General features: G+C 40.4%; 2 protein-coding genes and 1 pseudogene across 2 annotated transcripts; 2 read left to right on the top strand and 1 right to left on the bottom strand.

Annotated features, from left to right (window-relative positions):
- Nucleotides 1-1,502: 1,502 nt before the first annotated feature.
- Nucleotides 1,503-4,932, bottom strand: LOC124290417 (annotated as a pseudogene).
- A 1,547-nt stretch (nt 4,933-6,479) lies between these two features.
- Nucleotides 6,480-8,068, top strand: LOC124290398 (MFS-type transporter clz9-like). The gene is made up of 2 exons (XM_046727104.1): nt 6,480-6,601; nt 6,994-8,068. Exons 1-2 carry the CDS (start codon nt 6,480-6,482, stop codon nt 8,066-8,068), a joined length of 1,197 nt encoding a protein of 398 aa, XP_046583060.1.
- Nucleotides 8,069-15,391: 7,323 nt separating this feature from the next.
- On the top strand, nt 15,392-18,358 carry LOC124290397. The gene is given in 4 exon segments (XM_046727103.1): nt 15,392-15,575; nt 16,230-16,331; nt 16,788-16,941; nt 17,924-18,358. Coding segments are annotated over 4 exon segments (711 nt in total). The 3' UTR covers nt 18,195-18,358.
- Nucleotides 18,359-26,280: the final 7,922 nt, after the last annotated feature.

The following is a 26,280-nucleotide window of genomic DNA, read 5'->3' as shown; positions in this document are numbered from 1 at the left end:
GGAGGGCCGCCACCCCTAGAGATGAGCCAGGCAAGCAGCAGCCATCATAGAGTCCATGAAGGATACAGCCTCTTTCAGCGGCGTTCCTGGAGAGGATGGAGACTGAAATAAGCCCATGTGGTAAGAAATAAGAGGCCTAAACATAAGAACATGTTGATGTAATGATGAATTCATTCAATTGACAATATTTTTAGCGAAATAAAGTTTGATTTCTTTTTCCTGGCATAAAATGTGCAAATTCGATGTTTAGTACCACTATGTGGTCAAATTTAATCTAACCATCGCTTACCATCGATCCTAAAATTGTGTAAGATATATGCTTAAAACTGTCATAAAACTAATAGAAACAACTCGCAAACAACTCCTAAGTATTAAACTTACCAATTCATGCTATATTGTGGTAAACTAACAGCTTGTTCCCAATATTTTAACAGTAGCGTCCATGCTAACATGTTTTGAGAGGGAAGAGGAAGTGACAATCAGCGCCACCCTTGAAGCTCAGTTATCCATTCAGACTATAATTACTAGCCTGTTTCAGAAAAGTTTACATACTACTAATTACCTATAATTTTCTATCCCACCACATTTGTACTACATGTAATTGAATGAATTAATATTTCATAGTATGCAGATGATAAAAATGTTAGGCATGATGAAATATCCCGGTTTTCAACGATGTAAGACAAAAACGTAATTTTCATCATTAATGTAAGGAGACTGTGATTTCGTAGACTGAAATGTCATTTTAAAGTTTTTATTTTACTAACCTTGGTGATAAATGATGTTTTCATCTATCAAACACAAAATTATCAAGTGTTTTCTCCAAACATAACGTTGATGTCATCGTAAGATCCATAGGCGTAACTGTTGCCGCTCCCCACATCCGGTGATTTAGTATGGGTTGTCGACGGTGGTGTTTGGAAGAGCCTTATTTATCGCTCCGTAGGGAGTGTTGTGATCCTATTTATAGATTGCCTGTCACTAGTAGACTGATGTTACTGATTTTACTAAACATTACGATTGCTATTATTTAATTTTGGCAGTTGTTTTGCGTCAATAGTGATGTGAATGATCAAAATTAAGATACTGATTTTTTTTCAAAAAATATAAACTAACATTCCGGCTTTCCGTTGTGAATAAAATTTCTCAAGACAGAGATTGGGCATCCACTCAATCCATGACACTGCTCCTGTGCAATTTAATAGCACAGATTTATTTGAAAAATAGAAATAAATATATGTCTTGTATTTCATCAAGGTTATGTTTTAATGCATGGAGAATGAAAATACATATGTTACATTATAATTTCAACTAGGATAACAAATCCATTATGATTGTGAATGACCATAAATGAAAAAATCAGTAATTTCACAGCTTCAAAGGTAGCAATATATCTAATGACTACTAAGTCATGATAACACACAAAACAAGAATGTATTCACTTGAACTGAATAAAAGATTTTTATTAAATGTATGAAAGTTGTGAATGAAGACATTATATTAGCATTAAATATACAAATCTATAACAGATAATGTATTTATTCTGTACAACTTCATTTCTTATGAAAGAAAATATAATAATGATATGAAACTGATTAACAATTTTTAATTACTTTTTAAATTCTTGATTCTAAATATAGAAACTAATGATGAAAATAACAAGACATCATGTTGCAGATTCAAAAAATCAGTTACTAAATTGAACGTTATAAGTATTAATTTGTAAACAATGAGTTGTATGACACATTACACTATATTAGTATATTTAAATCTGATGCAATGTAACACTTGTCAATTACAGAAACAGTCAATCTTGAAGATATGGAAGCAATGGAATTAGTATCTTTTTCTACAAATAATCAGCAAACTATTTCAACTGATCCTGAATCTGGCGTCAAACTACCAGCATCACCCATGGATACACCAATTGAATGTTCTAAAATTCCACCATCAAGCAGGCAAGATGAAGTGCAGACAGAGAAGATCCAGGGCAGACTGAGAAAATCCAGGAAGACTAAGCACAGTAATGATGATGTACTCCATATGCAGTACCAGGTCTTAGCAGGAGAGAGAGAGAGAACCAGAGTCTGAAAAAAGAAAAACTGATATTAGAGAAGCAGAGGTTGAAACTACAGATTGAACTACTTCATCGCCTGTTGGCTCAGAATGATTTGGACATTAACCTTAATCCAACACAGCTTCTGATGTCTATGCTGCATTAATAATGTCACAATTAATGATGTCATTGTTAATGTAATAGTTTGTTGATAATGATTAAGTGAATTAGCTGGTAAATCTACTTAAATTGTTTTCTTCCATATTACTCTATCTGTATATACAAACTACTATTAACTATTAACACTCATATCAAATTATAATAGTGCTCAATATCATTTAATAAAATATTCATTTGCTCAAAATGAACTCTTTTTCATTTATGAATCAACTTAGCCAGTGTAATTTTATAACAAGTATCAAAAGTTAAAATTCCTGAGTCTCTTTATTGGTTTTAATCAAAGGGAGACAATCCACCTACATCACACCTTTGCCATTATCTCACTTTGACCATGTCTTATGTCATTGTGATTTTGTTTCTTAAAGACAAAGCTATTTTTGAATTAGATTCAGTAAATATAGATATTATAAAAAATAATATATTTGTTTCATACATATGTAATGTTTCAGTTGTGCTTGTTTATTACAAAATTTTTAACATATCCCTGTAAATTAATACACAGGTAATCTTGAACTGACCTAAACATGGTGTTTAATACAGATTATATTTATAAAAAACCTTCTACTTACCTAGTTAGCAAAGAAAGTACTTGCTATATGATCCCTGATAGCCTTGCCGTCATTCCGTCCTCTGTAGTGGTCAATGGGTGGCTGGTCCTGTCTCACATGGGCATCATCGACATCAAGAACCTCACTCCGAAAGATAGCTATGTTGTGCAATATTGCGCAGGTCAATATAATTTTGCACACCTTTCCTGGGTTCATACGGATCTAAAACAAAGTTAAAAAGCATATCACATTATTTGCTATTTAAAAATCAAATAAGCAATCAGACATTATTTATGTATTGAAAACTTTATCATAGAAATATGATATTTTACATATCTTACTGAAAATATTACATTTCCTTTAAACTGCTATCTGCCCTTACTTTAAATCAATTGTGAGGAAATGCAATTTCTCTTCAACCAATAACTCTGTTATTTTATTCTTATTTTTAACCTTGTGAAGCACCACTAAGCAGCCACCGATTGGAAATTAGGTGCTATACAAGTGCATTATTATTATATCTTAATACCTCAGAATGCAGAACATGAAACCTTCGTTTTAATCGGCCAAAGGTCCTCTCTATGGTGACTCTGGTCCTACACAGTCTGTCGTTATACCGCTGTTGAGGGTTCCCTTGTGGGTGAAGGTAGGGAGTGAGTAAGTAGGGTCTGCAAACACAACATCAGTATCAAGGAGGCATTCATTGGAAATGCTGACTAATTTGAAATAAAAAAAATATTTCACTTCACTAGAAAAATACCATATCATAATTTACATGTATGGAAAGCTACATTTGACTCGTTGAGCAATAATTATTAGCCAAAAACTTGAATTTAGGCTTTCAAGCAAATTAGATTTAAACTGTAAGTTTTTTCATGTAAGATATGAAAATTTACCGGCATGCATATCCACTATCTCCAAGGACAAACCCATCTGAAATTCTGGTGTGGTTGGCTTCTAAGTGTTGTCTCAGATTTGATGTCCTAAATATATGGCTGTCATGGGTGGAGCCTGGCCAGCTGGCACACAAGTTGGTTATATTTCCTGTTAAAAAAACCCCATATATATATATAATTTTTTTTCTTAAATTCAATTTATAGATTTGAAGTAATAATCATGCAAAATGTAAATTCATTCCTACTGAATTTCTGGAAAAACCAATCTCAATTCTTATAAAAATATTTGTCATGCTATAAATGAGTATAAGCATTACCTCTACTTTTATCATACAGACTATACCAAGGGAGCTCACTCTCACATTCTGTTTTCATTTTAAACAGATGACAGTTTTCAATCATGTACACTGAAGTGATATATCGGCTTTACTTGACACACTTTGAAACAAGTAAACATTGCAAGTAAGTTTAACTGTGAAGGTGTTGTTTACATACCTTTATCGTCACAAACAGCCTGCACGTTTATGCTGTGCCAGCCCTTACGGTTGACATAAGCAGGCTCATCTTGGGTGGGTGCCTGAATTCGGACATGGGTACCATCAATGCAACCGATGACATTAGGGAAACCTCCAATCTCAAAAAAAGCCCTTCTTTATCTTGTCTTTCTCTTGTACGCTTGGCCACTTGATAAACTGATGCCGCTTTCGAACAAGAGCATCGCACACTCTATCAACAGTCCTCGAAACTGTACTCTTATCAAGGCCAACCGTGTCTCCCACAACCTGTAGGAAACTACCGCTGGCCAAGAACCTCAAGGTGACTAGCACCTGCATCTCTACAGTGAGAGCATGGTTCCTTTTTGTGTCTCTCTCCACATCATCACGAACCAAAGATATTATGTAGTCAATGGAATCTCTTCGAAATCGGTATCTTTGGTGTAATTCCATTTCATTAAACTCAGCAGAAAAATTCCTGAATTCCTTAAGTTTTCTTTGTGGTCTAATGTTCATGAATGCTGCATTCGGCTGGACAATAAACGCCATGTTGTCACCATGGAGCTAGACCTAGAACTGATGCTAATGGTAATGTTAGTGAGCTAATGTACCCCCTCCCCTTCCGTTAAGTTAACGTGGGCTTAACGGGCCGTTAAAGGTTAACGGCACTTTGAGCAACAGGCTTTTGCTCTGTTAACGTTAACGGACCGTTAAGGACTAGTTAACGGTCCGTTAAAATTTAACAGGCTTTTGAACAACCGGGCCTGTAATCTTTAAACACAGTGGCCGGTTTCATACAGGTTACTTTCAAAATTAACAAAATATGAGGCGTACTATATTTGATGCCCAAATTATTATATATTTTTGCTATGCTCCTTATTTCGTACAGTGACATTTTATTTTTTCCATGTCATATTTACTCATATGAACCATTTGCATAGACACTGATAAACAATTGAATATTACATATAGACATATAATAGAAAAATAGTGTATATGGCCATTGTTGAAGTCCATTTTGAAGTAGTCACATTGTCAGAAAAGTATTTATCGTTGATAAATTAGCCCGTGCTACCTTGAGTTTTTTTTTACCGTTCATGAATCCTTTACGGGGACGGTGGGGCAGACGAATAGTTAAAACGTTCGCTCGGCACGCACAACACCCGGGTTCGATTCCCCACATGGGTACAAGGTGTGAAGCCCATTTCTGGTGTCCCCCGCCTCGATATTGCCGGAATATGGCAAAAAGCAGCGTCAAACCATACTCACTCACTACTCTAGCACAGCCTTAATGTGAAATGACAACACAAAGAATGCATACAGAGTAACTGTACATATTTTATAAAAATCCACGAACGTTGTAACAACAAATACATAAATGTAAAATTATATATAGACATATAATAGAAAAATAGTGTATATGGCCATTGTTGAAGTCCATTTTGAAGTAGTCAAATTGTCAGAAAAGTATTTATCAGTGATATTAGCCCGTGCTACCGTGAGGTTTTTTTACCGTTCATGAATCCTTTACGGGGACGGTGGGGCAGACTAATAGTTAAAACGTTCGCTCGGCACGAACACCACCCGGGTTCGATTCCCCACATGGGTACAATGTATGAAGCCAAGAAAAACTAAATATTCCAAAGTTATCAGCAACACAGTACAACAATTTGTCAGTTAGGCACAACTCTTTATTTACATGGAAGCTAATACAATTTTGTCTAGTAAAAACGTATAAGTCACAATATTTTAATATAATTAATCAATTAAAACAAATTATCAATAATAATACTGTCAACTTTACAGAAAATGGCGCTTTCAAAATCCATTCAGCGCCGCAAATTATGTGGAAGCGGACATGTACTAGTGATTGCAGTCGCCCGTGCAGCTTTAAACACCTTAATGCGGGATGACGTGTTTGTTGAATACGAAGCTGAAGTAATACTTGACTTGCTAAGGAAATCTTTAGACCATTCTAGATGTAGATTTGCAGTGGCAGAAGTTGTTTGTCGTGTAATGTCATATCAACAGACACTAAGAGACCACATGTCTGCAACATTTCTAGCAAGACGTGTGCTTCACGATTGTGACCAAAATAGATTTCAACAAGATACAATTCTCGAACTTGTTCGTTCTGTATTAATGTCAAATTGGGCAGTATTAAAGTAGATAAATTCAGTCTGTGTTTAATTTTTAGATGGGCAGAAGACCAATACACAAAGCAGGCCCTTGGGAGTGCAGTTACCCGCGCTTGTTACAGGGCAGGGTCTGTCTTTCCGAACTGCATCTAAACATTTCAAACGTCATGACCATTAGTGATCATGTCCGGGGAATATCTGAGGGAGGGAGTCTTGGCCGCCCATCAGTGCTGACGGCGGCAGTTGAAGAAGAGATAGCCGACAAAATAAAGGCTGCAGCGCTGACAGGGTTCGGCATAACCCGTCGCCAGCTTATCCTAAAGGTTGCACGCATATGTGGGACACTTAAGCTGAAGACCCCTTCAAGAATGGCGTGCCCGGTAAAGGGTGGATCGCTGGATTCTTGAAGCGCCACCCCGACATACATTTTTAAGATCACAGTCAGAGCAAGAATGCTCAATCCATCAGTTACCAAAAACTATTTTGATGAACTTGAAAAACTTGTCTACAGTCTAGGGTTACACGATAAACCACAAGTAATTTGGAACATCGACGAAACAAGTGTTCCGCTTACACATAAACAAACCAAAGTCATGGCTGAGGTCGGGGTTAAGAACGTTCCCGGGCGTGTGGGGAACACACGTGATAATGTAACAGTATTGGCGTGCATAAATGCTGCAGGTGGCAACATTTCCCCTATGGCGATAGTCAAGGGAAGACCCCAAAATGCCTTCAGGCTTACAATACTCCGGCTGGAGTGCCTGGCACGGCCTACACATACCAGAGTCGTGCATGGATGGAGGACGCTCTGGGTGAAGGATGGTTTGAGGCCCACTTCCTGAAACACTGTGGACCTGAGAGGCCTCAACTTATCGTCCTGGACAGCCACAGTTCGCACGAAACACTTGGGCTTCTGGAGAAGGCAAAGGCAAATGATGTAACCATCCTAGCTTTTCCTCCCCACACAACACAGTGGCTTTGTCCTCTGGACAAATCAGTATTTGGCCCACTAAGCTGGGAGTGGAACAGGGTATGCAGTGAATTCATGGTGCAAAGTCCAAATAACCTGGTGACCAAATGGGAATGGCCCCATTTGTTCAAACAAGCGTACAGTGTGGCTTTCACGCCCTCAAATGTTTGCAGTGGATTCCGTAAATGTGGGATATTCCCTGTAAACAGGAATTCAATTCCAGATAAGGCTTTTGTCCCTAGCAAACCATTTGATATCAGCTTGGATTCATCTAGAGAAGGGGGAGTTGCTGATGTTCCTGTTGTTGTTGAAGCTGACAATCCGGTGACTTCTGATACTGTCACACCTGATGCCGGAGTGTCTGCTACGCCAATAGCTGGGACATCAGTGGTTCCATCTACAACTGAAGCAGTGTTACCAGAGGGCGCATCTCTCCTGTCTGACACTGACTTCATCTTGTCTGTTTTGACAGGTGACACTCCCTGTTCTTTTGATGAATCCGGCAACTTAGTTGTTGAAATGGCTACAGTCTCCGAGGCTGCTGCAATGGACGCTATCAAGTCCGAGTTTTCCCTTCCAGCTCCTGTAACAAAACAAAGTTTGAAATCAAATCCACGGAAGCTGACTTCCCACCGCATATTCACGAGCGATGAGATCATTAAGATGAAGGTAGAAAAGAGAGATGAGAAAGAGAAACTAGAAAGAGAAAAACAAGCGCGTCTGGAAGCCAGGCAATATCGGCAGAAGGGTGGGAAGTCAGCTTCCAAATCTAATGTAAATACCTAAACCAGATTTGTTGTTTGGGACCGTTCATAATTTATGACTCTGTGTGTGTGTGTGGTCAGCAATTTTGTACATAAAATATTACAAAATTATGCTTAGAATTATAGGATGGGATGGGTGGAGGCATTGATTTTGAACATAGGAGGTTCACGTACATTTACAAAATAATTAAGTGGGGGGTGGGGATTCAAATTGTACAGGCTTCTCCATAAAAATCATCAAACACCCCACCCCACAGACATAAATTATGAACGGTCGCTTACCTACCCTACAGTGGAAGGGAGTGTTCTGTGTTTGGTTTACGAAATAATCTACAGTTTGTTTGCCGAGTGTGTTTCCGTTTCGCAAAAACCATGCGACACTGGCGTGCTTATTACCCATAACTTGTACGTTTCGAAAACCTAGGCTAAGTGGGTAATAAACTATTTATCATGTAATGCCATTCTGGATTTATCTATCGTTTTGGACATTCTTTTACTTGCGTATGAATACAATTTTTTATGCAACATTCAGTTATTGTGTGCCAAATTATTTGCATTCATTGTTGCCAACAGAAAAAACACGTGACATCGTCACACTCTTACATAAGCTGATTATGACCCTTATTCAACAAGTTGATAAACACACAGCATATTGATAAGTGGAGATAAAAGAAGTTCCTGATAGGTGGCCTCATTTATATGTTTATCACATCGTGGTGCCAAGTTTGATTAAGTATGATTCTAAATTGGTTTCGCTGTTTCCTCCATTTTAACTGTCTTCATATTAACGCCACTACCAAAACTCTAATTGTCCATCTTGTATTATAACGGATATGTTTAAACTCTTACCTTCTGCGATGCATTTCAGGATGTCTTGATTTTAGTGATATAAGACCGTCCGAGAAGTGATGCCGGTGAAATTTCTATTCCCATGCTTCAGTTATCCGACGTGTTGACAGTTCACACTATTACATTCAAATGACGCTGATTCTACCTCAAACCGTTGATGACGGTGATGCTCTGTTACTACGTCACTGCAATTCAAATTTTCCCTCAGAATATGTCAGGAAGGACGACATTTATTGTAATTCTGATGTATTACAATTTCTTGCGTTCTTAGAAATACACTTGTGATTTTCCGCCATATAGCTGGAATATTGCTAAGTGCGGCGTAAAACTAAACTCACTCACTCACTCTTTGAAATTGTGGCAGCGACTGATTGAAACGTTTTGGATAGATAAACATTTTATATGACAAGGCGGTACAATTTTTGTTCGAGCAGCGGTGTCGGAATGAAAAGAAGAAATTTATCTTTTATTATTAGTTTATTTCATTTTATATTAGGGCGATTTTTGTTTTTGTTGTTTGTTTTGTGGTTTTGTTCATTTTTTTATTTTGTTGTTGTTGTTTTTTTGGGGGCGGCAATAAAATTAGAAGGGTCGGTCGGGCGATGAGAAACACAAAAATAAAAAAATGCTAATAATTTGGTATAAAGGAGTGTATATGAATATAGTTTTTGAACCTGTGTAACCTCCGTTCATTATTCCGAATTTATAATTAGCCAGTAAATTGAAATTGTCTAAAGATCTAACAGCAGCGGAAGTGTCTTTTAGATAGTGTACGGAATTACAATACGTGTACGATATTGGAAGAAATAGCCTACGGTATTAAAGTCACTTTGTACGAATTTAAATGACCAAGGGTAGCTTCCTTTGACTAAACGCATGGTTAAAACGGAATGCACAACCGGTTTACTGGGCAGGCAAGATGATTGGACAACCTTTTAAACAGCATGCGCCATGACGTAGTATTTGTGTAGGAAGCGATTCAGGGGACACCGGTGGCCAAACGTGTACGGTATTCGGAGTACTGACTCTACATATACATGTTTTGCTTGTTTTATTTTAAGTCACTTATCCCAGATAGCATTCTGACGTCAAATGCGATCAAAGTTGGCATCCAGCATCGTCCTGACGCCTTTTTTTACCGTCGGCAAACAAAAGCTGGCCCAAAGTTGGACTAACATCTGTTTTGTTTCTCAATAAATACAACGTAGGCTGAGTGAGTGAGTGATTTAGGTTTCATGCCACTTTTAGCAATATTCCAGCAACATCACCTGAAATGTGCTTCTCAAAATGTGCCCATGTGGGAATTGTCATGTGTTCAGCATGACAAGCGAACGCTTTAACCAGTAGGTTACCCCACCACCCCAGCCTGAAATCTTCACAAGTACAAATGCAGCAATGCTATCACATAGCAAGCAATACAAAACTCTATTAAATGCATTCTCTGTCTTTGCTGGAAACATCTGGATATAGAGTGATGTAGGCTCAAATATGTTTCTGAAATACAATTAATTGAAATATTTTGCATATATTTCAAAACAATTTTCAAGACCATATCAAAAACAATATTAAAAAATAATGGATTTTCAAATTAATAACAATCAGACAACCAGCCTTGCATAAAGCCCAGCACAATAATGTGAAACATTTGCATTTTTCTTGGCCTTACCCCAGAAATATAACACTGAGAGCAAGAGTGAGAACAGCAAAATAGTCTGCATCTGATGTCCCACAATCCATTTTCATGATCAGTTAAAATTTGATTGTGACAGCAACAACTGACAATCGATAATAATGGTTAAGGTGACCTTTATTTACCAGTATTTTCCAAATTACAAATCAGAACTTCGGCTGAGTGGCAAGGGAGCTGTATATTTTCAGATCTCAAATGAAGAGGCGGAAGAAATAATCACAGTAGATCTTCATCTGTTTCAAAGGTCTGTCCTTGTGCCATGGCCTCTGAATAAAACAATGGCAAAAACATTTAATGACTTAATTTGATATGAATAGACAATGGTTGCCTTTTAGAAAAATGATTGGATGTCTGGTGTCACTGGATGATAGGAGAAATAAACCCCCACTGATTTGAATTAAAACAAAGTTTCTATTTCGATATTTTCAATTTTGGAACATGTTGGCATTTATTATTACATACCTTTGTGCTAACCTTTTTGTTTGGAGAGGGCAGTGGGGTAGCCCAGTGGTTAAGCATTCGCTCATCATGTTGAAGACCTGGGTTTGATTCCCCACATGGGTACAGTGAGTAAAGGCCATTTCTGGTGTTTCCCTGCCGTGATATTACTGGAATATTGCTAAAAGTGGCGTAAAACTAAACTGATGGGCACCGTTGTTGGAATCACTACTCCTGTCTGTTCTGTACTTTCAATGAATATGCTGCCTCAATACTGTAAACATCACCTTGCACAGAAACCACAAGCTATCACATTCTTAATCATTGTTAATGTAACCGATAATGAATAATCCCATTTAGTGTCAGTTTTAGTAGATAGGTAAATTTACTGAATTAGAGTAATCACCCTTTCTATTGAAACTGGTTGATCAAATATAGAAAAATTGCACAAATACATGCGTTGCAATGATTTAGATGTTGCAGGGTCGGAAATAACTTTAAAATTGCTAGTGTTCTCCGGTACAGTGGCACATGTGAAATCACTTGCCCTGATAATATTTTTCACTATACCGGCTGTATTCTTGTTGAATTTTTTAAATAAACAACATAATTAACATTGGAAAGTCAAATGGACGCTGGTACAGTGTGATAAACGAATTTGCTTGCCCGACAGAAAAAAACACTGGACTCGGACATCGGGTAATGGGTTGGGGAAATATTTATAGGATAATAGAAAATTTCAATAACTGGCTGGGTGAAAGATAAAGTCATCAGAAACATGTACCCGAATTTTTAATGCAAAAGTATTTCTATTTATATTTTAATCGTGAAAACAGTTTCCGTTACTGAATGTTTTATAGGCAGGAGTGAAGCATTTTGTTCGGCGGATATCTCTGCAAGGTTACGAACTTCACTACGTTTATGAATATTTGTAGTTTCATGTGATAGCCACCATAACCACAATAAATAGGTAAAACATATCTAATTAACAGCGCTAATAACCCCAGAATAGAATCGACCTCAGTGGTCTTTTCACACATTCTCAGCAAATCTCAGACAAGAGTCCCTTCTACCAAATATACATTTTTCATCACATTTATCTCTGTACATCAATGGGGTTTTAAAGAGGCAACACATGATTGTTGCTAATAACAGAACAATATCGGTTTTCAGCCTTTTGCAAGTGAATCTGTCTTCTGTTTCAGACTGTCATTACTGGAGACAGCAGCACACCTGGAGTATAGAAGAACAACCATGAAACAAGGAACTCCTCAATGTCTTCAGACATAATCTCAGAAATGAGTATTGTCTTTGCCACAGCAGGTCTTGTGTAGCATGGTATGTCAGAGAAATGAGGGTGGAAAGACAACTTGGATTCCATAACTGTGCAGAATGGCCATGTAGTTATATATTTTCATATATATGTTTAAAGACATACAAAGTATTTCTGCTGGTGTCCAGTCAGCGGTCCATGTAATGAGATCTGAATATCTGGGTCATCTGGAGGGAAAATAATATCAGGATGGACTTACCAGCTTGTAAAATTGATGGACCATAGTAAAAATTTTTATTCTTTTACATCTTCACTACAGTGGGAGCCTACAGGGTATATCTCACACAAAATAAAAAGTCAAATTTAAATTGGGAATTTAGAACCAACAATAATGACATTGACAGTTGAATTTCTGAATAAATTGTTTAAAAAAATATTTTGTTTTTCAGAGTGAGTTAGTATATGTTGTCTTAAGCAGCTAGGGCTGGGACGATACACTATGTCACGATGTAACATATGTTATATACATTACATTTGGAATTATACTTTCTTTGTAAAGTACAGATTCTAGTACTTTTGTTGGGTTGAGTCCCACCCTCAGAGTCAGGCACCTAATCGCCAGCACACAAAGTCAGACGCCCAGACCGCTCAAGTGTAATCCCAAATATCACACATGTTACATTTGACCACTTCCTAAATGGCATTGTGTATTTAATGGCATTGTGTATTTCACAATTTATGTCACGATTCTTTACGTATTGCGATATTTTACCCGCGATACGATACGTATCACGATACATACACCTTGAAAGAATGGCACAGTATTAAGATTTATTTGTGTATAACAATAACACCATTGTAATAAACAAGCAAGAAACTCTATCATATTTGCCTATTTTGCTGTAAATAAGGCCCCCCCCAAAAAAGAAAATATAAAAATAATGTCTGTTTCCGGTAACCCACCCGACCCTAAATTTTTTTTTAACCAAGTCAAAATTATGACTGGAGTGCATTTCAACTCATCCAAATCGAGTATGATATTTTCATGTTTTTCAGTGTACGTAGGGCTAAAATGGATTGCATTGAACTGGCACAATGGGCTCTCACTGACAAATAAATAACATGAATAATGATTTGATATAGAAATCTTTCAATGTTTCATCATAAGGCATTGTCACTACATGATATGGTACTCTTGAAGACCTCAGGTGCCCACCTGGTGCTGCTAAAAAAATAAAAAGTAAAAAGAAAAGAAAACCGACCCACCTACCTATTTTTAAGAAGGATGTTATAGGAAACGGACATATATTTTTTTTGGCCTAAGTACTTTAACATGTTTAAGATAAAACTGTTTTGAAAAAAACTTGTGTATCATTTTTTAATCGATACACCAGTTGACGAGACGATAGCTGTAACAAACTTAATTGTATCGCTATAGGTGAATCGTCCCAGCCCTATAAGCAACAGTAGGTCAGTTATATCACGGCGTAGGTCAATTGAGGAAGATGTCTGCATGGATGTCAGAACTTATAATTACATTACATGGAATATTCCATATTTGTTTTCATGTTTGGTCATCAGATGACATCTTTTGGAAAAAATATAGATAGACACCTGAAAATCTGTGCCGCTTTGAAAAAAAATAGTCAATGAACCATTAGTTCAGTCCTCATTGTCATACAGCAGGAGACAAGGTTTTGTTAAAATCCAATTAATTTGATTAATGTAATACCTTGTCAGATTGCTTTCATCGTCATCTATTCGTCAGGATGACTTGGGGAGGTGTCAACTGTTGAAAGAGTAGAGTACCGTTAGTTCATACCTTGTTACAAAAACGACTGTGTAAAGTTTACACAAAACTACTCCATTAACCAAATTTAGAATGAAAATCATGTTGTGAATTTGTTTTTATTAATGCAAAAATTATTCTTATGAATGACATTTACACTTCAAAAAGTATATGTAGTATAGAACTGAAATGGAAGATATATACATTCATGAAGTTGGAAGCAAGAGGTATCTGAACCAGAACATACAAAATACAGCAAATAAACCCCAGTTAATCTATGCTACAAACTAAATTGTTCTTGAGAAACTGGTTATTAAGCAACCCTATTTACATCCATGCACAATTTTGCACAGTTTCGGGTTCTTTTTTCAATTTTTTTATTCATTTTAGTTCAGCAGGTGTACAGTTTGATTTCATTTATCAGTTTTTCAGAGCATATACAATGAAGCGCTCATAAAATGATGGACATGTCAGGTGTATAATTATATATATCCATGATACATTGTTCATAGGTTTTCATTTGGAATGAAATTTAGGCAAAACATTGTTCTTACAAGCAATAATTCTTTCTACTTTGTACACATCCTTGACGATATTAGCAAAACAATCACTGGATATTTCATTCTGTTTTATACTTATACTACTGTGTTGCTAGTAAACTAGCTGAACTGTTGCAAAAGAGAATGTCTTGATCAGAAATGGGAACATCACAATTTGTAGGATTAATAAAGTTTTCAACTTTTCTCCAAAATTCCTGTACAAGAACAAAGAGTAAATATGTGTTGCAATATCTTCATTTACCAACTCTTTTCTATTATAAACACTCTGTTTATAAATATATAAAATTGTTCTCAGGAACAGAATTTTAATACATATTTCTCTTTCAGCACCTGTTATTTCCCACCACATTCCCAGGGCCATTGAGGTTACACACCACCAAATGTTTTCCCATTGACCTCTATAGTAACCTTATTAAAAAAAAAAAATATCCAGGCTATCAACAACCATTCCATGTGCACATGGGTACACTCTGGCCTTTACACTACCATAAAACAAAACAGGCCAACTTGTCCTGCTCGTTTTGCGAGCACAGGAAGCGGAACTCATCAACCCCAGTTCCGCACCAAATGTCACCTACTGGAAAAATATCTGTACACACAATAAGCATAAGTCATGGTGATAAAAATGACAACACTAAATACTTAAAATTGTGGTCAGTTTTAATTACGGAAGTCTAATTTTAGTAACGGAAACGAACTCTTCAGCCGAAAAGATATGAAAACGTTTTAAGGCAGACGACAGCAAAATGGAACCTCCAACAAAAAAGTCAAGAAAACCTAAATGGACGGAGGAGCAGAATTTGCGTCTAACCCGCCTTATGGAGTAAAACAAGAGCCTCTTACTAGGCAAATTTGGCGCGGGTGTGACAGCTCAAAAGAAAAAGGAAAAATGGACAGACATATGCGCTGAAATCAATTCCACCTTCCAAAGTGAGTGACGTTTATTTTATATAAAAAAATGTTTCAGCAACTAAATAAGTGATCTTTAACAGAATGTATTGATTGATTTATTGAAGCAGGTTAGAAATATTGATAATTAATGCATTTCTTTAGCCAATTACTTTCGAGAATATTCCATCATTATGTTTATAAAAATCAAATATATGGTTGAAAGACATCAATTTGACATGAGTTTTCAAATGAATTTTCCCCTATCGACGACGCTCATATATCCACACTGTTGCTGTACATTTCCATACACTAATTTCAAATAATTATAAAATTATAAAATGTTCATGTCTCATTTAATTGATTTTTGCTGCATTGATGTTTCCATCTTTTCAATATATTAAAGCACACTTTTTCTGGCCAATTGTAGTTTCTATCATTGTAATTATTGTGTCTTCATTCATTTGGAAATGTTGAATTATGATGAGTTATAAATCCATCGGTTTTCACTCAAAACATTAGATGATTATTTTATAGTAATGTAATTACATTATTGATCCATGAATTGTGTGTATCCAGGTTTGTGTGTATCCAGGTTTATGACAAAATAATACAATAAGTACAAATAAAAGTGTAAGAGTGGATATTTATTGTAATAAATAGAGCATATATTGATAAGTTTCATATTTTTTCTAGATGTAACTAGATCTGTGGAAGAGGTGGAGAAGAAGTGGCACAATATCCAATCTAAAGCCAAGTGTGACATATCAGCCTATAAAAGGTCAACAAGCACCACAGGTAATCATGAAATAACAAAAGTGAAATGTAAAACATGGAAGTGGAAAAGAAAACAGTAATACATCTATTATTCATACTAAACCACTCAATCACTTAATATATGTTATGTATATTTATGAAACTTTGTGGTTGAATGATAATTTCTAAATTTACTTAAATATGTGTAATGTAATACTATTTTGGCAAATCAAATAAACATTTTAATGAATTATCTTTATTCAAATCCGCTTTCATATTTATACATTTAATAGTTTTCCTTTAATAAAACATTGTCATAAACAAAACTCAATAAGCATTTTACAAAAATAAAATATTATCTGGTTCTTTAATCTGAATTAGTATATATATATTTTTTTAATAGGCATTTGAAGTAAAAACACAAGACTTTTCCTGCGAAAATCCTAAAAATTCTTGAATGTGTTCATGGTGATTATCAATTTGATATGTTTAAAAAAGGAGGTGGTCCATCCTGCACCCCCCTGTCAACAGTGACGGAAGTGGTTAGGGACATCCTGGGCGATGACAATATGGTCATTTCGGGGGTACCAAACAGCACTGACTCCAGCATGCTGCAAGTACTGGAGATGTCACCCAGCTTTGAAGCCAACAGGTATTTATTTTCTCGTCATCATATGATATTTCACTGAGTTAGTACAATAATGTTATGTTACTCCTTGCAAACAGGTAGTTTCGTAGGGAAAACATACAAATATACACAAATTAATATAAATATGGGACTTTGATATTTCCACAAGTGATGCAGCTCATATTTGGAGAAATGAGATACACATGGCATTTGACATTTGTTTATCGTATTATCATATATGCAATACCCCCAAACTGAGAGAGTGACATGGCTTTGTTAACAAATTAAGAATCATGAAATCAAAGTCCCTTTTGGACTATTGGAAGATTTTGAATAAATCTGATAGGATTAACAAGACAGATAGCAACATGGCAACACTTATATATTTGAGCATTTCAGAGAAATCAATGTGATAATATTGAGACAGTTAGCTAAATGACTTTGGCATGGGAGATAACTCTGTATTGAATCAGGACATAAGTTAAGATGAAGTCATTAAAACCATTAAAAACATGAAACGACACTTTTACTACCCAATTTTATTTTCCTTGTATGTAAATGACTGAAAAGATTATCTTTCCATGGATGTAAGGGTTTTGAATTAGCTAATGAAGCCATTGCCATATGTAAAACTGTAATTATCATAATGTATGCTAATGACACAGTAATATTTGCTGGTAATGTAAATGACGTTCAAAACAGTTTAGAAATTATGGTTTTTGGATTAAGATGCATGCAATATATTTTTTCATTAAAGGGTACAATGCTTGAAACTGTAAACCAATAAAAATATTTGAGTGTTATTTTTATGAATACTGGTAGATTTGCAACAGCCACATCAGCATTAGTGACACATCCAAAGAAAGCACTCCATTTGTAGCTGATCAGACAGTTGGTCCTATTATTTTCTAAGGCAAGTAAACAGTTATTATGGTTACTCGAGCCAATGGCATAGTAGGACATTTATTTACGACATGACTAACAATTTCTGTTTTTTTTTTAACAGATTAGACACTTTCAGTGAGGTGGATCTGAGGAGGCTGGATTTCTCCGGGGTGCAGGTCCCAGTCATGCCAACAACAGTGAGCGAGCCCCTAGTCAGAGTGTGTCCACCAGTCTCAACTCCAACTGCTCCATCCTCAAGCTGTCATACTTGCCAGGCCTCTGCAAAGGAACAAGCAGCATTAACGATTCAAAAATTAAAACTGGAAATTGAAGTTCTCAAACTAAGGAAAGCAGTCTTAGTGAAAGAACTGAAAAATACTGGGGAGGAGTAAATTTTGCACATGACTTTCGCACTAATGCTCATGGGGCAGTAATGATTTTCATGTAATTTCACCGATTTTGTAATTTTATGTGAATTTGGGGGTATTTTGTCATTTCAGAGTTATAAATTTGTCTGACTGATTGTGGAAAAACTCTTCATCTAATTCTTTTCATATTTGCCCGAGCCTTCCGCACTAATGATAGAGGTACAGTGCCAACTTTCAAGTGATTATGCCAGTTTTTTACTTTTATTTGATTTTTTTTTATTTTTGGACTTAGGCATTTTTTGAGATGTGAAGAATTTTTCAGATTAGAAAAAAATATTCATCCCAATGTTTTCATTCAATCTTTTTTGTAATCCAGTACTGTTGTGTTACTTTACAAAATTGATAACGTCTAAGTCAAATCAAATTGCAATAGGACCAGAAAAACATCAATAATTTAGCATGCATTTCACACAATATGACAATTCAATATACCTGCAAAGCACTTACATATCAATGTGACATCATGAATTGATAATATGGCAACGTGTAAATATGTTGTTGTGTCACATTTTTACTGTTCCTTGATCACATTTTTGCTACACTAGAGAAACCTGTCATTCCTAAAATGGCCATTGATTTTTCCACTTCAGACCTTGTTTATTTTTCTTTGAGGAAAAGGTAAAAATTCTCATTCAAGATGACGCAACAAATATAATATTCAATACAAATTAAACTTAGTTTGCCTGACCAATATTATCTTTAAACAGTGATATAAAGCAGGACTTTTTGTATGGCCTCCAGTTTATATTGTCTAGTAAAGAAACATCTATAAGTATCCTTGTGAACACCAATAAATGCATTCTATTGTATTTTATCACGTTCAGGTATTATTCATGGGATAACAATGTATTTGAGTAAATGTTCCAAATAATTGGTAAGGGTGTCTCATAAATAATGTTGACAATTCAAAGTTGAAGATACAGACATATAAAAGTGGAAAAAACATATCTTCAAATTATAATGGAATTCTATTGGCGTGAAATGTCTAATAAAGCTTTGATAATATACTGCCTCAGTAATAAATCAATTACACTCAAATTAAACACTGGATTGTATTCATTTTATTTGAAGAAGTTCACATTTCATTTAGAGATCATAATTTTGCAATAACCCATTTCAACTTTTGACATTCCTAAAATAAGGGAAGTAAGTCTAATTGAATTAACTTACCGGTTATACGCAAGTTGGTTAGAGTTGTTCGGCCGGAGATATGGTGTCAGAAGCCAAGTTTTTGAGGGATTCCCACTGTCTCCTAATAAATGAAAGTTGCCTGGTACCCTCCTTGTTTCAAAGAGAATTTGGAGGCCACTTTCTCGAAGGATCCGTGCATCATGTGTTGATCCTGGCCACTTGGCGACGTCGGTAATCCGGTAATGCGCATCAAAAACTAGTTGGGTGTTGATTGAGTGGTAGTGTTTTCGGTTCACAAACACAGGTTCGTTCACGTGTGGTGCGATTATTTGAACATGGGTCCCATCAATGACACCGGCCACATTTGGGAAGTTTGCAACGTGAACGAACTCATTAGCGTTATCGGTTAATTACCCTCGACACAATGGAAACTAGACGAATCTCTGCACAATATGAGGTGCATTTAGAGCAGCTTACGTCTGCGCTACAGCCCGACTTACTGTTGGTTGTGAAATATCCATGTCATCTGCATTGCAAAGCTGCATTTTGCCTGTAGCCAAAAACCTCAATGTTACAAGTACTTTGTATAGGGCTGGTAAGGACCGGTTTCTAAAGGTAAGTGCATCGATTTCATCCGATATCAAGCCTGTCACAAACTCTGTCAAGACGATAACGTCGTAATAACTCTGTCGGTGTACATATCAAAAACGTTCTTCCTAGTGTGAAAGTTTGCGTTTCCGTGAGCCGCCATATTGGATAACTAAGAATTTTCTTAACTAGTTAAGTGTCCTTATGAGGTTTCTTAAAGTTAAGAAAACTAAGAACAAAATTACTTGTCTAAGTTTTTTCTTACAAGTTAAGAACGTTATGGAAACTTAACCAAACCTGCAGAGGTTTTCAATTCTTTGAAGAGAGTCGTCCTTGGGGTACATATGCATTTTCCGGCTGAAAAATGTCCTGTGACAGTTGTATCAATGTTTTTTGAATAAAAAGATTGAACAATAAATAAACTCTTTTATTTATTATACGGACCCTACCTCACGGAGTTACCTCCCTTAGCGCATGCGCACCAACTGGGTAGGCTCCTAGACCCGTATCATCATTCCTTCTGCTGAATTCTTATCAGTGAACAGAATTGCGGGGAGGCGGGAGGCCCTACCCCAAGGACGACTCTCTTCAAAGAATTGAAAACCTCTGCAGGTTTGGTTAATTCTTTTTCAGAGAGATCGTCCTTGGGGTACATATTATGCATAAACACAGACTCCCAAAGACCGGAGGCCAGGGAGGAGGGAATTCTGTCCAAGCACACACAAATATAGCGATCGTATCATGGAAAAAAATTGAACAGACGCCATAACACTCACCTGTCACTTGTCCCAGTTTCGCTTCCGCGAGAGGCATTATGGGAGGGGAACTGACAGGGAGGAATTGTGCTCAAAGACGACCTCACTAGCATAATGAGACATTGCACGTAGTGCGAATGTCAATGAATCCCCACCCACTAAGTGGCTACATGAGAGCACCGTAGGGGGAATGCAAAATACCACTCACTAACGATATAGTAACTCCGTAGAGAATCGAAAGGGGGTACAGGTTCTCTGAGTGAGCTCACAGTAGCAGACATGTCAATAATGGAATTATTGTACAGTAGCGTCAAAACCAATAAACCAAGACTCACTCGGTCAGGGTGGCAGGACACTGTCCACTGGAGAGAACAGTACGGCCAAAGCTCGCACGATTACGGGAATGCGTATCGAGCTGATAATGCCGTGTAAACGTGCTTGGCCGGCTCCAAATAGCGGCGGAGCAGATCTCTTCAATGGGGAGTGCCGATGCAAAAGCTTTTGAGGCGGCTACTGCCCTGACCGAGTGAGCCTTCAACCCCTCAGGGAAAGCGTGATCGACCTTCGGTCGGTAAGTATCTGGGAGGCGAATACTGACACGATCCGTGTGAAACAGTCAGCGCCGGGTCGGACGACATAGCATGTAAATCGCCGACCCTACGACCAGATGTTACCGCCACCAGAAAAACAGCTTTCCAGGTCAACAACTGAATGGAAATAGCCGATAGGTGTGAGAAAGTGGGACCGGACAGCCAATCGAGCACGATCGACAAATCCCAAGGTGGACTGGTTCGCCTGAGAGCAGGTCGAATCCGTTCCGCGCCAGCGAGAAAGCGCTGTACGAGAGGGTGCTGCCCCAGAAGAGCACCATCGACAGGGGTGTGAAAAGTGGAAATAGCGGTGGAGTAGCCGCGAATGGTCGAAGCCGCCAGGCCTTCTTCCAAAGCGAGCTTGCAAAAACTCCAATACTCGGACTAAATCCGCAGAAAGGGATCTGCAATCCCTTATCTGAACACCAGCGCGCATAAGCGGGACCACCTATCCTCGTACTGAACGTTTGTCGAATCCAGCCTCGAAGCCAGAATTGTGTCTGCAACTGCTGCAGGAATTCGCGTGCCTCGAGGTTAGACCTGACAGAGGCCAAGCCACCCACTGAATCCGTGGATTTGGGTGGGCGCTCCCGTTCTGAGTGAGAATGTCCGGTCGCAAAGGTAATAGAACAGGAGGCTGAGCCAGAAACCTGAGAATTACCGGAAACCAGCTCTGTGACGGCCAAAGCGGTGCCAGTAGCACAAGTAGCCGAGCTGGCTGGGTGGACAGCTGTGAAAGGACACGGGGAATGAGTGGTAACGGCAGGAACGCCCGAGAGCACTTTGCCCGTCCAATCCAGCAGGAAGGCGTCGGCAGCCAACGCCCCTGGGTCCGGTATCCGAGCAGAACACAGGTGTCTGATCGTCCGCCCGGATGCAAACAGATCCACCTCGAACGACCCGGTACAACTGGGAGATTACTGTGAATATCTGCCTGTCGAGCATCCACTCGTCGCGGGGCCAGGATCCTGCGAGAGAGCGCATCTGCTCGCACGTTCTCCAGCCCGAGGAGATAAACAGGGAGTACCTGACAATCGTACTGGTCGCACCAGAGGAGAAAGTCCCGCGCTTCCCGGAGGGGCGCTGGGGACACCGTGCCTCCCTGCTTCAGGATGTACGACATGGCCGTCTGGTTGTCTAACTGAAGGCGGACTACCTGGCCCCGCGGACATGCTCTCTGGAAGCCTTCGAATACCAACCCGCACAGCTCTGTTCCCAACACGTTGATGTGAAGGTGGGAAGCCGGCTTCGGACCAGAGTCCGGAAGCCGACAGACTGCCCAGAACACCCCCCAGCCCGTGAGGGATGCATCGGTCTGAACTGTGAGAGCTGGCGTTGGGATTTCCAAGGGGAACCCCCTGGTGAGATTCCCGAAATTTGTCCACCACTGAAGGTGAGATGTCAACCACTCGGGGACTGAGACTGCGCTCCAGATCCTCCGTGTGAGTCCACAGCCGAGCCAAAGCTTGCTGTATGGGACGCATCCTCAACCGCGCCCGCCACACTACAGAGATCGTCGCCGCCATATGGCCCAGTAGACGGAGCCAAGTCCGTGCTGGTGCCTGGGGCTGGGAGAGGAATGAAGATACCATCTCCCGAACTCTGGTGACCCGGTCGGGCGACAAGGAAACGAGATCCTTGTTCGTTTGGAATCGCGCTGGGTCGCTCCAAGAAAAACCAATGTCTATCACTGTGTGAGTAGCATCTTGACTCGCTGGCTGTGTTAGTGCTCCGAGCAACCAGTCGTCTAGGTAAGGGTAACAACGCCTTCCTTGCGAGCGAGCTAGGGTAGCTGGGACTAACATGAGCTTGGTGAACACCCTTGGGGCAGTCGATATGCCGAAGGGGAGCACCCTGAAGTGGTAATACATCCCGTCGTAAGAGAACCGAAGGTACTGCTTGAACGATGGATGTATGGGTACATGCAGATACGCATCCTTTAGGTCGATTGACGTGAGCCAATCGCCGGGCTGAACAGATGAGATCACCGAGCGCAGTGTCTCCATCTTGAAGGATGGTACTTGAGCATGCGATTCAACCCCTTGAGGTTGAGAATCGGACGGAACCCGCCGTCTTTCGCCGAGCGAGGAAGTACGTGGAATAAAATCCCGCCTGTTCCTCTCCGGTGGAATCGCGCTCGATTGCGGACTTGTCCAGCAGAGCCTGAACTTCGTCGCAGCAATATGTCCGCCCTGGCTTGACATAGCGGCACCGGAGTGCTTTCGTATGCGGTGAAGTCGGGCGGACCACGCTTCCACAGTGGGGAGATGGCCTATGCTGACCGTGGCCAGCACCCAAAGCGTTGTAGTTCTAGCCTTCTCCGGCGGCAGGAATAGAGAAGCGGCCTCCACTGGGATATGGGGTAGGAGCGCGTGTGTAGACCCGTAAGTAGCAGAGCTGACTGGGCGTGACGGCTTGAGCGGCAGCCTGATGGGTTAACGGGAGGTCAGGGTAGACCTCCCGCGCCCGTAAAGGCTGGGAGCTGGTCGAGGACTGCTCCTTGCCCCTACCCTTTGGCGGACTCTGTTCCTCCGCCTACCCCTACCAAGCGTCGAAGCCAGCCGGCAGACTTCGGGTGTAGGCTGCACCCGGCGGAGGAAGGTGGCACCGAGGCGCTGGGGAGACACCCGCGGGTGCTCAACAAGGCCTTAGAGTCCTTGAAGGAGGTAGCTGCAGCGGCAGCCTCCCGTATGACCTGCTGGGCCCGGGGAAGAGGGTCGCTCCCAGACGGAAAGGGAGGGCCAGCAAGGTCTGCTGTGTTGCTGCCGAAAGTACCTAGACGTCGACAGCCACAGCCTGCGCATCCCCATGACTCGCGCACATCACCGTCGACGCAGCAGACCGCAAAGAGTCGCGAGGTGAGCCTGAACTTCCGAAGCTGACGGAGCAGCACGACATGCGGCGACGTCGCCAGCATGCCCTCCGCCTCCAGGGCCGACCTCTGAACCGAGGAGAGTAGGCCTCATGGACCACCACCCACACCTGCTGCATCGCTTCCGGTAGACCTCCTCGTAGGTCCGGTGCATGCTGCCGGCGTGCGCGGGGAGGCCGCCAAAGGTGGAGTGGCGTAAAGCCCTTGCCGAGCAGCAGCGGAGCTGCTCCGGAGGAAGCCCGAGCCTCCCCAGGGCGACGGAAGTGAAACACATTCGCCTACACAGGTGGCACAACGAACAGGGAATCCTCCCCAAGCTGGTAGCGCCGCACGAGATCCGGTAAGTCAACCCGTACTCGGGCACCAGACAAGAGGGGATCGACCACGTCCGAGACCAATGAAGGCAGAATGCGGAGCTGCGTCTGCGAGGGTTGCCTAGGGGCAAACGCCTCGCCTGGCAAGCGGAACTCAGTCGAGTCCACGCAACCAGCAAACACCGCGGCCTGGGGTAGGCCCTCGGCAATTCTCTGCCAGACCTCCCGCAAGGCCGAAGCAAAACGGAAGCCGCCGTCATGCTCCTCAACCTCCCCAAGCTCCATTGACTCTGCGCCTGAGCCCGAGTCCGAGGCTGGGTCTCCTCCGTAAGAGGACCCTAACCCCGACCCGGTGGACTGCCTAGCGCTAGGAACCACAGGAAGGGAACAACAGACAGACGGCTCCACGTCAGCGCCAGCCGGAGTGCGTGGACCCCGGTCCCGAGACGCTGGAGGCAGGCCAGGCAGAACTGGTGCCTCCGCTCTCATGGGGCGGGTGTGCGCAAGGACCGTAATACCAGGAATACTCAACGGTCCCTGTGCTAACTCCGAGAGGGGGACTGGGAGCACCTCCCTCTCCAAGACAGGCGAGGCGTCCGGATCCGAAGCCAGAGGCAACGGATCTACAGACGCCTCAAGGCTGAGGGATCGAGCCGAGCCCGGCGATCCCACCCCCGGAGTCTCCGCCCCCCGTCCGGAGTGGGTGAGGAACTCCTGCCGGAGACCTCCAACCGACTCCCGAACGAAGGACTTCACGGAGTCCATATGCTGCTGAAACAGATTCCATTACCGACATGTCAAAACCACTCGAAGTGGTAGGAGAGGGGGAAGGGCCTCGGGATTTTTTTCCCTTTTTTGACGTTCGTTTTGTTTTAGACGGGGGACCTGCGTCAGGTCCCCTCCCGCCTCACGCATCTCACGATAAAACAACGTATCGGCCGCCCGCCTCTTCTGGGCCCGGGGGGAAAAGGCCAGACAAATAGGGCAGGAATCAGCGTCGTGTCCCGTCTTTTCCAGACAGGCAACACAGTTTGTATGACTGTCGGCCCGTGGGATACTACCCCCACAGACCGAACAGGATGAAAAGGCCTGAAAACAAACACGCAAGCATGTTAGTTAACGGCGGCCAGCAGCATATAAACACGTAGAAAACATTGAAAAATACGTGAAGGTTACCACGGAAAGTAATAGTTGGTTTTAATACGCAATATTACGATCCACGCGGCACGCTAAACTTCCCGCCATGGCAGAGCAACACTTGCGTAAACCACGGGAAAGTTCGCGTATTAGAATTAATACAAAGTCACAATTATGAAACAACCAACTGTAAAGCTTTACTGTTCCTTGTTTAAGGCAAAAAAGACCAAACATACAGGTGGTGTCTCAGACATAGCGGTATTCATGAAGCGCTGTACGGCTCATGAATGGTTACATATAACGTCTGTTCACGGCAGTGACAGCAGAAGGAAAGATGATACGGGTCTAGGAGCCTACCCAGTTGGTGCGCATGCGCTAAGGGAGGTAACTCCGTGAGGTAGGGTCCGTATAATAAATAAAAGAGTTTATTTATTGTTCAATCTTTTTATTCAAAAAACATTGATACAACTGTCACAGGACATTTTTCAGCCGGAAAATGCATAATATGTACCCCAAGGACGATCTCTCTGAAAAAGAATAAGAATTCTTAGTGGATTTAAGAATTCTTAACTCTTAAGAAAATTCTTAGAAGCTTATGAATACCGCCCCTGTACACAAAGTTCCCAGATACTTTCCAATGAAAATATACCAGTTTCTAAAAAG

This window comes from Haliotis rubra, unplaced genomic scaffold (assembly GCF_003918875.1).
Source record: "Haliotis rubra isolate DU_JTF1 unplaced genomic scaffold, ASM391887v1 Scf464, whole genome shotgun sequence".
Classification (NCBI taxonomy): Eukaryota; Metazoa; Mollusca; class Gastropoda; order Lepetellida; family Haliotidae; genus Haliotis; species Haliotis rubra.
This window is presented reverse-complemented; position numbering and strand designations above follow the sequence as displayed.